At 32.5% G+C, this 17240-nt stretch overlaps 1 protein-coding gene across 8 annotated transcripts in view; it reads right to left on the bottom strand.

Moving 5' to 3' along the window:
• Window positions 1–17240, bottom strand: part of EPHA5 (EPH receptor A5) — a 313192-nt gene that overhangs the window by 87872 nt on the left and 208080 nt on the right. For 6 of the 8 annotated variants that reach the window (XM_032459293.1, XM_032459303.1, XM_032459295.1 and 3 more), the window contains one exon: window positions 370–494. In XM_032459293.1, coding sequence (XP_032315184.1) covers window positions 370–494 — 125 coding nt within the window. Of the gene's footprint in view, window positions 1–369; window positions 495–15449; window positions 15680–17240 lie in introns of those variants that run through there. The other 2 variants (XM_032459358.1, XM_032459352.1) reach the window with 1 other exon arrangement.

Genomic DNA, 17240 nt, shown 5'->3' with positions numbered 1-17240 from the left:
GGTTACTGGCCATGAGAATGTGTTTTCCTTGTAGTACACTGCAGTCACTACTGAACATTAACAACTTCAGTGTTTGGGACACACTGAAGATGTCCTATGATGTCATCTTTTAATGCTGTGAACCCTGGTTAAGCTGATGCTAGACTATAGGCAGTATTCTGGCAGTGTAAACTGTTTGGCAGGAGCAGAACACAAATAAAGTGCTCCCTGTACATTTCTAGCTTCCATAATCATGACTGCAGATCAATTGTCATTGATCTACACAGAAAATTGCAACACGCTTTTATTCAAATTGGATAACTGCAGTTGCTAAAATTAAAAAAGAAAACAGAAAGACAGAAAGGACATTCTTTATTCTGTTAGTCTCACCTTTTCAAAGTATTTGATTTCATACTCCAGGATGATTCCATTGGGGCGATCTGGCTCTTGCCAAGACAAAGAGATGCTGTTTTTTGCAATCTTCCCCTTTTTCACATTGGTGACTGGAGAGGGGGCTGCAAAATAGTAATGCAGAGTAGCATGATTAACAGGGCCTTGAAACAACAACTGTGTGTAGCATATATTAGCATTCTTGAAAAGTGGCATAATAAAAATCTCAAATAATTAAATTTTCTTTTAAATTGATAGCAATTTAACTTTATATAAGTTTTTACAGATTGCAAAGTGTTTTAAAATATAAGTCAACTAATATTCTGAGAATTTTCCATAATAAAATTGTAGTCACATAGACTCTTAAGTCCACATTTTCTCTATAAAGTTTCAAAACACAAACTATCTTACTTTTTATAGAATAAAGATGTTCCTGATGACCTTATATATCTTCTATGTTTCTAAAATTTGTGGACTCTGTATAATATGTCACATTATGCTAATATATACATAATTATCTATATTACCACATTTTCTCAACATTAAGGCTCTTTGCTTATCATTTATTATATTTGAAATCATATGGGTCCTATAATCATTAACACATTCATATTTTAAATATAGTGAAGGTTTTCCTTCAAAAATATGCTACTAAATATGTGGCCTATATTGAAAACCATAGTAAATAAAAGAAACATTTTCCTTCATTTCCATTTCCCCCAAATATTTCATTAGAAATAACAATCACTTGTGTTCATTGCTGTTTGCCAGTAACTATTAAATGACTACTTTTATGATGAAAAAAGAAAAAAATAGTCTATTTTGGATATTTCTGAATGTTTTGAATTCCTACACATATGACTATTTGATTCAACATTCAGTTTTTTCAATCTGCTGATTATTTGTATAGGCACTGGTATTGATACCATAAAGAGGCCTTGACTAATATTTTTCTTGATGTAGATGACCTTCATTTTTGTAGTTTTCAGCTTTTATAGAAGACACAGGGAAAAAACCATCATAGACTAATAAATGGTGTATATATATGTATGTATGTATATATGTGTGTATTTGTAGGAAATAGAGAAGTAATATATAATATATATGTATATTATATATAATGTACGTATAATAAGATAGAAAAGATGTGAGCAACAGTGAGTGGTATATAATCAGAGGCTGAGACCTCCGTGAACGGATGAGATATCTGGTGAGATTAAAATTTGTATCTGTGTTATACATATGAACATATATATATAGTTTCTAACTATTTTAACTTTCAGCATTGTTCAGACAAAATAACACACTGTAATTTGTCATGTTTAATTGTTTTTCCACTCCTCAGAAAATCAAATCAGAGGCTACAGACAGTAGGAACAAAGTTTAGAACTGTTTGGTGGGTACAACATGAGTGTGAAAAGCAGGCTGGGGAAGAGGCTCATCGTTTAAAAATAGGAACGAGATCAAGTCACGTCTCTGCTTAAAACCCTCTGTGCCCCTGTCTCACTGCAGAGTGTAACCCACATGTGGACTGCAGACCAGCATCTACACTCCCGCTCCCCACATCCTCTCTGACCTCACCGCCTCCTGCAACTGTTCCCCAGCAGCTCTGCCCAGATGTCTGTCCTTAGGCACTTCAGACGAACTCGTACTCGTGCCTAAGTATCTTTGTATTTGCATCCTATTGTTTAGAGGGGCTTCTCACCCTGACTTCTCCAGGGCTGTCTTCACCTCTGGGTTTCTTCCTGAGACCTTTCCTGCCTACTCTGTCCCTCAGCCCCCCTCACCTTGCCATGTTCTCGGTTCCTTCAGTATTTTATTTTTCCCTTTAGCTCTTGCACTTGTACCATCTGATATGCATCTTAATTCTATATTTGCTTTTTTCAGTCCTTTCAAGTAGAATGTAGTTTTTATGAAGACAGGGATATTATTTATTTCATTCACTGCTGAGTCCCTAGATCTAGAACAGCACCATAGCAGAGGAGGGTCCAATAAATGTGTATAGAGTAAATGACGGGTGGTAAAAAATCAAATATAGGGAAAACTTTTATTTTTAATTATTTATTCTGTCAACAAACTCATCTATGAAACTCAAGGATGAAGTATCTTTTAATAAAATTAAAATAGAGATAGATATAACCTATTAAAGCAAAATTAGTTAACTGTCTACTATTTTATGTACCCATAATAGGGTGATAATGACTTTCATACTGTAATTTGTAGTTATATTCTATTAACCATAGAGCTTTGTGGTATTCAGATTCAGAGGTTGTATAACTTCAGCTTTATCCTCTTTTCTTAAACATGTGCAGTTCCACAAAGTTTTCTAGAGTACTATAGAACACATATGTGTAATGTGAAGCCAAAATTGTCTAAAGGTAGTTTTATTTTATTTTTTATTGAAGTGTTGTTGATTTACCATGTTAGTTTCAGGTATACAGCAGAGCAAATTTTTAACATATACGCACGCACACACCCACCCACCCATATTTCCGGATTCTTTTGGATTATTGCTTATTAGAAGAAATTGAATATAGTTCCCTGTGCTATACAGTAGGTCTTTGTTGTTTGTTTTATATATAGTAATGTGTATATGTTGATCCCAAACTCCTAATTTATCCCTCCCCCTCTTTTCCCTTTGTAACTGTAGTTTGTTTTCTATGTCTCTGAGTCTATTTCTGGTTTGTAAATAAAATTGTATCCTTTTTTAGATTTCACATATAAGTGATTTCATATGCTATTTATCTTTCTCTGTCTGACTTACATCACTTAATATCATAATCTCTAGGTTCATCCATGTTGCTGCAAATGGCATTATTTCATTCTTTTTATGGCTAAGTAATATTCCATCGTGTGTATGTGTATACATATATATGTATATATGAACATACATGTATTCCTATATATATATATATTCCATTGTATACACACACACACACACATACCATAACCTATTTATCCATTCATCTGTCAATGAACATTTAGGTTGTCTCCATGTCTTAGCTATGGTAAACAGTGCTGTTAAGAACACTGGGGTGCCTGTGTTTTTTCAAATTAGAGTTTTCTCTGGATATATGCCCAGAAGTAGGATAGCTGGATCATATGTTAAGTCTATTTTTAGTTTTTTAAGGACCCTCCATACTGTGCTCCATAGTGGTTGCACCAACTTACATTTCCACCAACAGTGTAGTAGGGTTCTGAAGGTAGTTTTGAAATTGCAGTTTATTTTCTTCCATGGAAATTGTACTTGACTGGTAGTTATTACAGTCACACTTCAGCATAGGTTCAAAGTCCCTACTGATGTCCTTGGGAGGGAAAAGTCATGCCATATTCAGTACTGTGGACAAAGTATCCAGAAGGCATGGAAACAGAAAAGAGGAAACTGTGGGTCCCCCAGTTCACCACAGTGTTTGTAGCAAGATAGCAAATTTACTGAAGTAGAAACAGTACCAGAGAATTAAGGAAGACAGTGGAATTTTTAAATGTATTTTGTTCAATAGTGAAAATCTTTATGAATTATCTTAAATGATAAATTACAGTTGCTTTCCCATTACCACTATATATTTATTGTATGATACTTTAGTAAAAGATCCAGACAAAGACTGCCTTTAAAGTTCTTCACTCATTTGCTATATTGCAGACATCCTCATTTTGATTGATATATTTCTTATAGATAGCTGTCAGTTTTCACTTAATAAATTGATGGTGTTGCCAATTTTCTATTTATAGTTGCACTTAACATGTATATTCCATGAAGGCGGGAGTTAATTTGGTTTAGTTCACTGCTATATCTCTGGTACTAGAAAATTACTTGGCACATAGTTATTTCATAAATATTTGTCAAATGGATGCATGCAAGAATGAAGGAGTGGGAAATACACACATCATCAGGTATCATTCAAAACTGAGTTTGTCTCACCTTACATGCATATACTAGGATCTTATTAGTTGGGGATTTATGCTTTATTTTAGAACAATTCTTTAATAAAATAATCAAGCATTTCAGTGTGAAGTTATCAAATAAATATCAACTCAGACACAACCAGCTTGAAGGAAAATTCTTTGCAATTTACGTACATTCATCAAAGTTAAACATAAATTGTGTAGTTTTCAAAGACTGTTCAATTTAATAAACACTAATGTTTTCCAAACTTAGTTTCTCAGAAAAAAAAACAGTACCCTTTAAAACATGGTTCAGAATGGAAGGAGACCACTTCTCAGCTCAGAGTAGGTCAAGGATTATTTGCTCTGCGAAACCATCTCTGCATCATCTGATCAAAGTGGGGACACTGACAGCTCCTGGGGACAAAACTATGATGCCCAAATTATGACTGGCAACACTATTTTCTCACTGTAAAGTATTTTACAGACCACATGCAATTAAAATAGCTGTAACAAGACCTGTCAGCATCAGGACATGTTTAATTTATCTCATTTATCTCCCTCACTAATACCTTTTACTCATTCTTTATCCACTTGACCTCTTACGAAGTAAGCCTGGAACAAAATGAGAATGATGACTTAGAGCTGCCTGTAAAATTGTGCTAGATGATGTTAAATCTTAAAACTACGACTGTCCTCAGGTAAGAAGAACAGAAATACTAGAGAAATCAAGTTGTGAACAGAACAAAATAATTCACAGAACTTCTAAGTTTCACCTTCTGTATATGTGGAAACATTTCAAAATGTTTCTGTATTGTAGCTTCTATGTTGGAGGTGAACTTTGGGTACTTATATAATAAGCAAGATATTTATCTTTTAGTAACATTTCCCATTATGGACTAATTTGTCTGATTGAATTAAAAATCTTAAATTGAGAATAGTTTTATATTTATAGCAAGATTAGGAAGATAGTACAGAGAGACCCCATATATCCCACACCTAATGTTCTCTATTAGAAACATCTTACAACAGTACAGCACATCTTATTAGTTGGAGATTTCACAGTTAATGAAACAATACTGATACATTATTATTAAAGTAGATATTTTATTGAGATTTCCTTAGTCTTTACTTATTATCATCTTCCTAGCACAGGCATGTCATATTACATTTAGTTACCATGAATCCTTAGGCTTCTCTTGGCTATTTCTCAAACTTTGCTTGGTTTGATGACTTTGACAGTTTTGAGGCACACTTATCAGGTATTTTGTAAACTGTGTCTCAGCTGGGATTGACTGGATGTTTTTCTCATGATGAGAATTGAGTTATGAGTTTTTTGGAGGAAGACTCCAGAGGAAGACTGCCATTTTCATTCCATCATATCAAGGCTATATCAGATCAATATAACTCATCACTGTTGGGTTCACCTTGATCATCTGACTGAGGCAGCCTGATCAGCTTTCTCCACTCTCAAGTTATTCTTATTCCAGTTTTAAATAGTGTACTCTTGGGAAGAAAGTGACTATGTGTGGCCCACACTCAAGGAAGGAAGTGTTATGCTCTACCTCCATAAGGTCGGAGTATCTGCACAAATTAATGTTTATTCAACTTATTTATTTATTTAATCACTTCTTTATATCCATATGGAATATGGACACATGGCTTTTTTATACTTTGGCTTACAATCTAATACATTAATTTTTACCCAAATTGTTAGAAGTTTGGCCATTGGTTACTCTTTCAGTTAGCTACTGGGGTATGGCTTCAAGACCCTCTCAGTTGCAAAGTCAGGAAGTAAGTATGTGCATGTTAACTTGTGTACATCTATAAACATTCCTACACAAAGCTATAGTTATATGTGTGTATACATACGTGTATATTAAGCTAAACATGAGTATACACTGATATCACCAGTTATCACATGGATCATTCTAGCCTCTTCACTCTAACTGATCTGCAACCTCCGATTTCAACAGTGACTCCCACGATTTGCCATTCACTTACTTAATTGGTTAATTCCAGTATATATGTCTAGTGACTAAAGAATTGCCAATCTGTGTCTATTTGACTTATGGATAATTACATAATATAGAAATCTCTAACATCTCAATGGTACAAGCAATGATATACAAAACTCTGCTATCTGTTATGTGAAACAGTATGTTGTCCAACTTTTCAAATATCGAACCTAGTTTAGGGCACAGTGTCACCAGATGGGAAGGCATGCATGCCATGGCACAGACAGCTTTGATGTTGAGTAGAAATGGCTTCAAGTCCTTTGGCAAAGAATCATTTCCTAGCTGAGTGACCCTGTTTAGAATACTTAACCTCTATGAATGCACGCTTTATCTTTAAAACAGGAACAATGATGCAAACTTTTTGTAAGATTGAATTCTGATTCTGTATTGCAATATCAAGTATAGAGTAGGTACCAATTAAATGCTGTTTATAGTAATATTAGTTGTAAATATTGACAATTGTTTTAGAAGACTTCAATAATAGATTCTCCATAACTCATTAATCCTTTCAGACTTTCATCAATCAAAATTAACTTCTGAATGCTGGATGAGATCAAACAGCAAAGCACCTATATGGTAAGAATTTTTACTTTTCCGTGTCCAGTGAATTTCACCACTCTACATAAATAAATAGTTATAGGTAAATTTCCTTGATCATCACAGATTTTTTTAAAAAGCTAAAGTGTTTAATTTTAAGTGTTAACTAAATGACAATAATTCACTTAATATAGACTGATGTCTGCCTCATTATTCAAAAGAAAGCTATCATAATGAAAACATGAAACTTATTCATGTTAAATGGAATACGAAAGTACCATTCATCAGTCCCTGTACCCAATGTTATTTGTGTAGACAAAAATAAACTATAGACTCAAGTATTGGTTACTTGTATTAAAAAAAACAAATAGTACATCTCTATGCTTTTGACTTATCCATGTAAAATTTGAATCTTAAAGCATTGAGAAAGATAAGATAATTTTGAAATCTTTTCAGTGTGTGAGTCCATGAATGTGCTAAAACTTCTCCCACGGGCACTTCTTTTACTTTCCTCCAAAAAGTCCCTCCACGTGAGTAATATATTACTTTATTTATATATAAGTTTTAAAAATACATATATCTTATATTTAATTCCAGAGGTCAAAATCTGGCCAAGTGGATCATCAATATCTTCCAGCTGGAAGCTACCACTCATCTGTGCCACATCCAGTTCATCATATTTAGGTGTTTCTTGTTATCCGGATGGGTCTGGGCCAGTTTTTCTTAGAAGTACAGATTAGTAGGCTTCTCTCTAGGAAATTCTGACTCAGGAGGTCAGACTGTGGACAAGGATTCTGTGATTTTTAAAGACTCCCCTTGAATCACTTTATCAGTCAGTCATTTTAGGAAGCACTGAAGGCAAACCATACTGGAATCAGTACTTCTTTTAACAAAGTCATATAAACTTAGAAACCTGAGGCTGGAAACTGGATCGGTGTGGTTTTGCGAACTGCTGCTGTCTTAAACTTCTGGCTCACTCTTATTGCCTGTTATCTTTATCTCTGATACCAAATTTTCCTTTCCTCATTTGGAGATTATTTTTCTTACAGTTCACATTCTCCTGATCCTTTAGTATTTTTTTCTGTAAATTAATTTGTTTGTTCATTTATACCTAATCTGCATTAGTTCAACCAGACTATAATCTCCATAAAATTAGAAAACTTGTGTGCCTTTTTCACTATTGCATGCTGAGTTTTTAGAACAGTTTCTGGATGATACTAGACACATAAAAATTTTGATAAGTAAAGAAGTGAATAAACAATTATCTGCATTCTGCTACAATAGGTTTGTTTGTTTTCTAGCGTTTTACATAAATGAAGTCATATAGTATATCCTCTTTTTGATTGGGTTAATAAGGGACATGAGTAATTGTTGGGACAAATAGATATGATCATTATCTTATTTGTGGTGATATCTCACAGGTGTGTAGAAATGTTTAAAACCTATCAAATTGTACTCTTAATATGCAGTTTACTGTATGTCAATTATACAACAATAAAGACGCTAAAGTGTATGTGCATGCATGTGTGTTTGAGATGACAACTTCTAAGAATTTATAACTGCTTGTACCTTTGTTGAAGACAACATGATCTTTCTCCTAATTGGACTACCTTTTCTAAATCTCCCATGCCTTTAGTGATTTCTCTAAGAACGGCCATATTTAAAAACCACAAATAAAAATATATGTGCCCAATGCCCGCTTCGACTACTTATCAAAATGTAAATTAGTTGGAAAAGTGTAATAAAACAATATTAAGTTTTAATTTTAGGAAAGACTTGAATTTATTCTTATAGGCTAGCCATGATCCAAATTTAGTGGCTTTAATAAAAATTCTATATAGATAATTAGTTCTTTGTTGCTTATGTAGACTGAAACATATATTATCAAAATTAATGACTATAATCTCTTGCTAGAGATGATACCTTTGTCTTTGGGCAGGGACATGGAGAGAATATGTCTGTAGGACATATATACAACTATGGGAGTTCCAGAGTTTTGGTAAACGTAGAACACCCTTTAGTTTTCCCTTGTTGCCTACTCTAATCATTGCTCAGCCAACGGAGAGGAAGTTCTGGATGATGATACTTTGATGATGCAATATAAATGAAAGTTGTAAATGTAAGCAAGCTGTAATACATTCTTAACTTAAAATCAATTTTAAAGCAAATGAATGGTAAATGTTTAAATCAATCCATGAGAAGTAGCATGAAGGTAAAATAAAATAGAAAGACATGTGATCAAAATTATGTAGCCAGTGTGTCTGAGACAGACATTATATCGTCATCTATCGTCATATTACGAGCAAGCATTGGGAATATTGTGTCTATTCAAGTTTTCCTTATAAATGTATTTTCACTTATTTGTTGTAGCAGGAAACATCTTTTATTAATACTAGCAAAACTTCCACACTTTCAAAAGTCAGAATCATCTACATATATTCTGATTTTACATTATCGTAACATCTCTGCTTCTTTATATAATTTTAGACCACCTTTTGAAAAATTTCTACCCCAGGGTAAAAAGCAAAAAATGATAGATCTCATATTTTATTCATATGGTAGTGTGCTTAGTGGGGGCAGGGACAACTCCTTAATTGTATGGTCTCCTTCAAAGTGTTGACTGAAACGGACTGAACTGATATGGAAGCAATTAATCACCAAAGGAATGGTTAAAAATGTTTATATATAAAAGAGCTATCTGTTGAGCTCAGTTCATCCTGGGAAATTTTTTAAAGACTGTTTCTTTTTAAAATCCAAGTTATTTAAAAATTGGATTCCAATCATGCATTGGTACCATATGTTGGACAGTGATTTCCTCATGGTTGGTCACTTTGTGCCATTTCTGTTTTTATAATTAGGTGGGGAAACCATAAACATATTTAGAGCTCTTCCCAAAAGTTCAGTTTTAGCTAATGTTACTATTATTATTATTAAAAATATGATCCATGGAAAGTAATTTTTCTACAGCTGCCTCATATTAAGCCAAAGTTTAGACAGAATTTTACCTGTGTGTACATATATATGTGTGTATGTGTGTGGGTTTAAAGAAATGTAGTTGGAGATAAGCCCTTATTTTATTATATTTTAATATATGTATATATAAATATATATATACACATACCTATTTCTATATATATGTATACATATACATATAGAGAAAGTCATGTGCATCTTTTACAGCTAGTTTAATGAATCTACATATAATGATTACTCTGCCACATTTGCTTTAGAGTACCTATCAATCATTTGAAGACAAGAAAATAGGTAACTAGAATTCCTAAGGTAAATGAGAAATGTAGTTACTGATTTAAATTATAAACATATCTGAAATTGTCAAAATGGAAAAGTGGGGCAGATATTTTAAAATATAGGCATGTCTATTGAATAGTATATCATATTTTATATTTCATATATATAGTATATAAATTATACATATATATAGTTATTCTATACTTAATATGTATTTATCACTAGGTTTTCACTTGATATCATCAGACCAAGAGAAATAACTACAGTGCATTCCTGCCACACCTGTTATCCATGGTCTCTTTTAAAAGAAAAAGGCATTTTTAGAGGTTTCTTTCTCATATAAACACTCAATCTGCTCATTCAGACAAAACCTACAATCACTCCATCTTAAAAGCCTGCAACTGGATGTTTTGATATATGATCTCAGTGAAGTTTCGAAAAGACCATTCCAAAAAAACATGGCTTTAAATGTCAGTACCTCTAGAGAGATGATATTCTCTTTAATAAAAAGAACCTATGAACTGAAGTGTCCCATTATGTAGTTTGTTTTTTTCAAAGACTTGAAAGTCATAGAGATATTGAAAATTAATTGTTTTCAGTAGGAAATAAAAGAAACTTAATTGCAATGAAGTAATTTTTGATGTGATTAGACTTAATGGTATTAATCATATGCTTCAAATATTGTCTTGAAGTCATATTGACAATGATGCTAATTAGAAAGGAAAAATGGCAATAATAAAAATTGAAAACTATATCACCGGCATTTATAGTCAACTTTTTCTGAAATAATCATGCAAACTATAAAACAAGTATTAAATGTAACAATGTGTAAAATGACACATGCCTCTTTCTGGACTAACCTCATACCAAATAAACTACCACAGAATTTTTTTCCATTTATACTTCTTATTACCTATAACAGAATTTTTGGTACACAAAGTGGCCTTACTATCAATGACTATTTAACCTTAATCACAGTATCCCTCCTATGAGAAATAGAATTTAAACAATTTTTACAGTATCCTTTTAGAATCAAATGAAGTTTTATATAGGAAATAACATGGCACAGCTGGAAAACTTTAATCAACACAATATTCTTCATATACATTATATCCAAGGGAATATAGTCCCATATATAATTTTCAATATTATTTATCAATATTAAACCTCAATTCTAGGGGTTATGGCAATTAATTTTATAGGTGGATAAATAGTAATTAGGTCAATAAACACACTCTCATAACTCATGAATCTCATAACTCATGATTCTCATAAGAAGAAATTAATCTCTTACAAATCCACATTACGTAAAGTCTTGTTAACCACAAATAAGCCACTAACAATAATAAAGCCATTAAGTGGAAATTTTAATTCAGTTCTTAATTACGTCAAGATTTTCACAATATAAACAAATCTGATCCAGCATTTTAAAAAGCAAAATAAACACATTATAAATATAAACAACCTTTTTTCCCCTTTCGTACTTCCTAGTAATCTTATATAGCTATATAGCTATATAAGCAATAGGAATTTTTTAATTCAACAAAAATCATGTTAATAAGTTATTTATCTATTGACTCTTCAAAGAACCAGATTAGATTTCTATTATACCATTAAAGTTAAATGTCATCATATATCCATTCCCTAAATATACTCTCTCTCAGGTCACCTGACAAGATTCTTTTAAAATATGAAGTTGTGCCAGTAGAAACAAGAAATTAAACTTTATGGCTACAAAACAACTAAGGAGACCTGAGTAGTACTTACCAGCTGATCTCATAAACACCCGAATTACAATATTTTTAAATAGTAGGATCCCAGCAGCAACATGACAAGCAGTAACTGGAGAAAATACAAGATTGCTGATTACATCTAGTCAATCTTCTAAAGCCCAGAAGGAAGCCAAGTCAAGATATTCTGTTCCAAATTAGTAATGTTACCAGATATTTAATTCTTCACCTTTTACCATGGGACGGATTTTAGTAAATCCAACTTTAGCGAATCCAGTTCTCCAAGTGATGGGAAATCTCAGCCAATGCCCAAGTTGCATGTGAGGCCATTTTTTTCTTAGAATGATCACACAGAGAAATTTCTAAAGCTAACAAAATATAGCACTATGTATCTGTCATCAGAAGTTCAAATTGGATGAGGTTTGTATATTTTGTTCCACTGGAGCAGTAGTCTGTCTTCACATTTGCCAGAAAAGAAAAATAAAAGTACAAAATTCTAACTATATAATGCGCAAGATGATGCATTTTGTAAAATTTCAGTTATTACTCAGGAAAAACTAAGTTCAAATTTTTACTTTGAGAAATGTTTAACAAATGTTGGCTTAAAACAAGAGGACAAATACATTCATGGACGAATAGATGGATAAAGGAGCTACTGTAATTACCCGACAATACACTGCATTTATAGTAAACACTATGTGCTAGATACTTTGTAGTCTAAGTACTTTATACACATTAACTCATTAAATATTTCTAACATCCCTAGAAAGTCTCGACAATTATCCTCTTCTGAAGCACAGAAAAGTTAAGGTACTCGTCCAATCAACCCACCAGGGATTGGTATACCTAACCAGTCTTGTATTATTAAGTTTGTATTATTATTAAGCATTACATACTAGAATAATAAAAGAATCCCTCAATAAGAGAGATGTTACACTTGAACATCAGATTACGTTTACGATTACTCAGATTACCTAATTTTTCCTTTACATAAAAGATTAGGCAACTCTTTACTGTCATATATACTGTATACATTCTGTGATGCATAATTGTGTCTACTCTGAGTTGTATTACTTAAAGCAATGGTTTTACAACCATTTAATCTACCATAACACACCTAAAACATAGTATTCGAAAGTATGAGAGCTCCCGACATATACTCCTGTACTGATGAAACCTCAAAATGGTCTTCTGGAAATAAAGCCTAAAGATAAATCACACATTTAGTGTACAAGTAGTGACTGCTCTCCATGTGCTGCACCATAGATAAGATGAACTACAGATTTCGAACAATTCTGTGCATGGTAGATGCAACTCGGTCTTCTCTACCACTCAGATATGCATATGTAAATTATTTGAGGCAAATATACAGATAGCCATGAATATCTTCTATTTACGTAGATTGAAAAACACAAATTTCACAAACTGTGATACTTTATAGTTAATAAATAATAACCTGCAAGGTGCTTTGGACAATAGAACGTGCAGCATCTGCATGCAGAGATGTGAAGGACTCCTGTAAATCTCCCCTTCAGTTGTCCCCTCACATCCCTTTCCCTAAAACTCAAACCCTCTCTCTATATCTCAAAACTTTTCAAGAGGCTCCCAGAGCAATAGAAGAGTGGTATCAGAAACCCTCTTCATCCCTTCCCTCATTTCCTCCTTTCCTAGTATCATTGAAAAACTACTATGTCAGAGACTAGTGACTTAGCTGTGGCATAAAACAACTCCACATGTCCTGCAAGTGATCATGAAACTGAAACTATTAAAAATATATTGTTTGGGAAAATATTAGATACCACAGATATAGAACGTTAGACCATTTCTCTCAGACTCTATTTACATGCCTCCAGCCTATGTAACTGTTGAGTATAGGGAGTGGCCTCTTTTATTTTGGTATTCTCTGTAACTAGACAAAGAACCAACAAAAATGAGCCAATCAATCAAGAAGCCAACAAAATTGGAAACTGCTACAAGATTATTTCTGACAAGAAGTGAAGATGCAATATCATCATGAAAAGCATAATGGAATCTTGGTTTTTCAAATCTATGAGTAAAAACTGACAAATGCCATTTTACTATATGGGAGTTTTTATTTAAAAGTCATAAGGGAGTAAACTTGAAAAGAGACTTCATGACAATATATTACAAATTTGACTCTCTCATAAAAATGAAACGAGAATAACCAATTCTTGTGACTACAAGGAGAAATTGGGGCAGGTGAAAATTACTAAGTATTGTGATAAATATAATTTTAATGCACTTTTCAAAGACATGGTTTTACCTAATTGACCATTATAACATCATGTTTATAAATGCAGAAAATTATCAGAGATATAGAAGTAAAATATGTCAGAGCAATTTGTGATCCAACAAAACCATTCAAAAGTACAGGAAGCAAGGTTTATTTGTACCTCTTTATAATGAATGGCTATAGTTAATTAGTGGAAGCAAAGTCTGGATATTTTGCATACCCTAGTGGAGAATGATCTTAACTATCCCCAGTTTGCTGTGTTGAGTACTTGTATCAAATAAACTCTTCATCATTTTCTTTTATTCATTTGCCATTAGTCCATTATTTATTACTTCCTACAACTGCTGTTGTACCTGCCTGGAACAGATCATATCTTATTTTTTGAGAAAGTAGGTAAAAATACTAAATAAATTCATGAACTTATATATGAGAAATATATTTATAATGTATAAATACATATGTAAATATATTTAGTGCCTCTATGTTTTAAGTACATATAGCTCATAAGTAATGGAGTTAGAATTTAAACCCAGAAATAGTTGAGTCTAAAGATATGTCATCAGCTGCTTCTACATATAATGAAGTGTTTAGTAAAATTAATTTTAATAAGATGCAATATGTCTATATATATATACACATATCTGTATATAGTGATTTTTACCTTCTGATTTCAAAGCATCATATAAAATTAATTAAGTATTTAACCTAGAGCAAAACAAAGAAATATTAGGTAAAATTTGTGACTGAAATAGTTTCTCCTTTGTTCACTAAAAAACTCCATGGTATTATTTATTTTAAACATTGATTTCTATATTCGCGGGACTTTAAAAATGTCTTTAATAATATAAATACACCCCTCAATCTGTAAAAATAAAATTCAAACGCTTAAAAAGCTTAACGTACTTCCATTTGTTTATTTTTGCTTTTGTTACTTTTGGTGGAAGAGATAGATCCAAGAAAATATTGCTGAGATCAATGTCCAAGAGTATACTGCTTATGTTTTCTTCTATGAGTTTTATGGTTTCAGTTCTTACATTTAAGACTTTAATCCATTTTGAGTTTATTTTTCCGTATTATGTGAGAAAGTGATTTAGTTTCATTCTTTTGCATGTAGCTGTCCAGTCTTCCCAACATCATTTATTGAAGAGACTACCTTTTATCCATTGCATATTCTTGCCTCCTTTGTTGTAGATTAATTGAACATATAAGGATGAGTTTATTTGTAGGCTCTCTATTCTGTTACGTTGATTATGTGTTTGCCTGTATATCAGTACCATACTGTTTTGATTACTGTAGCTTTGTAGTATAGTTTAAAACCAGCTTTGTTCTTTCTCAAGATTGTTTTGGCTATGAAGGGTTTTTTGGTGGCCAACAGGCATATGAAAAAATGTTCAACATCATGAATCAGGAAAATGCAAATTAAAGCCACAATGAGATTTCACCTCATATCTGTCAGAATGGCTATTATCAAAAAGATAAGAAATAGGTGTTGGTGAGGATATGGAGAAAAGGGAACCCTCATGCACTCTGGATAGGGGTGTAAACTGGTAGAATCAGTATAGAAAACAGTATGAAGTTTCCTCAAAAAATTAAAAGTAGAACTACCACATGATCCAGGAATTCTTCTACTGGGTATTTACCTGAAGAGAATGAAAACACTAATTAAAAAAGATATATGAACTCCAATGTTCACTACAGCATTATTTATAATAGCCAAGATATAGAAATAATGAAATTGCACATCAATAAATCAATGGATAAAGACACTGTGATATATATATATATATATATGTATATATATATCTCACAATCACAAAATTGTACCCCTGCATAATGTTGCAACCCCTCTCACTAAGTGCAAAGCTGAAACCAAAATCTTGACTACTTTTTATATGACCACAAAGTACTCAATCCAGGACATGCTCTCCAGGAAAAATCTATGTGATTTTCCCAACTTGCTTTCAGAAAATGCTCCAACTAAACATAATGTTTTGTTAAGACACAGTGATTAAAATAAAGCATATAAGTAAGATAACACAAAAAATATAGATTCCTATATTTTCTCCATTGCCCTCCTTGTGTGCAAACTGTGGTATATGCAGGGAAAGGAATTTACCATTAACAACCAATATTACATATAATAACCACATAAAAGATAGAGGAAATCACTTGCAATATCTAAATTGTGACTGACATTTGATCATAAACTAAGTGTACACTCCGGGTCAAATTCATGAATGTTTTATTACCACACATTAAAACACACTTACTGTCACTGACTATTTAAGATATGTATAATAGGTGTTTGGGATTAGTACACAATTTGTATCTACTCTTACAGCTTTCTTGGCACAGAATGGAAGCAGATGCATTGATGAGACTATATTGATATGGGCTAGGGATAATATTTGCAGCATTGAGATGAAGAAGTATCCTTAAAGGAATAATAAACAGTCATAATAACAAGTTTCCTCTGTATATCACAGGGAACTATATTCAATATCTTGTAATAACCTATAAGGAAAAAGAATATGAAAACAAATATACGTGTGTATTTGTATGACTAAAACATTATGCTGTACGCCAGAAATTGATGCAACTTTGTAAACTGACTATACCTCAATTTAAAAAATAGTCATAGTAGCATTTATGTGGTCTTTTCATTTTCAAAAGATTATTTTTTAAAGTTTCATAGAAGAAACTAAGAAATCAAAATATTACAGAACTTGATGCTGACTCACAGCACCATAAAGAGAGATCTAGAGTGTCTAATTAGACTGACGTATTCTAAAAATACTCTCAAGGAATTAAAGGTTTATAAACAAATAATTTATTGAGATGTGGGCTGATGTGCTACTTGTTCCCTGAAAAGTTCTTGTGGTTGCTGGAAACCTCAGATCTGGGTATAAGAAGAGCTTCTGTTTTAACTCAGCCACTATCTTTTTAGCATTAGGGGCTAAAAAGCCTTTTTGTGTGTAAAATTAGGGTGCTAGAGAAAACTATTTCTATTATTACCTTTTTGTGTGTAAAATTAGGGTGCTAGAGAAAACTATTTCTATTATTACCTCTGATACTTAAAAAATATTCTATGAGCACAGAAATGAAGTACCATAAGGAAAAAAGTCCATCCTGAGTTGAGCAGAGAAGCCCTGACATGGTCAATTGCTTGAGCATCAGTCCAATTAAATGCCTGCATTAATA

The sequence above is a fragment of the Camelus ferus genome, chromosome 2 (assembly GCF_009834535.1).
Source record: "Camelus ferus isolate YT-003-E chromosome 2, BCGSAC_Cfer_1.0, whole genome shotgun sequence".
Classification (NCBI taxonomy): Eukaryota; Metazoa; Chordata; class Mammalia; order Artiodactyla; family Camelidae; genus Camelus; species Camelus ferus.
The sequence above is the reverse complement of the archived record's forward strand: the minus strand, read 5'-3'. Positions and strand labels throughout refer to the sequence as shown.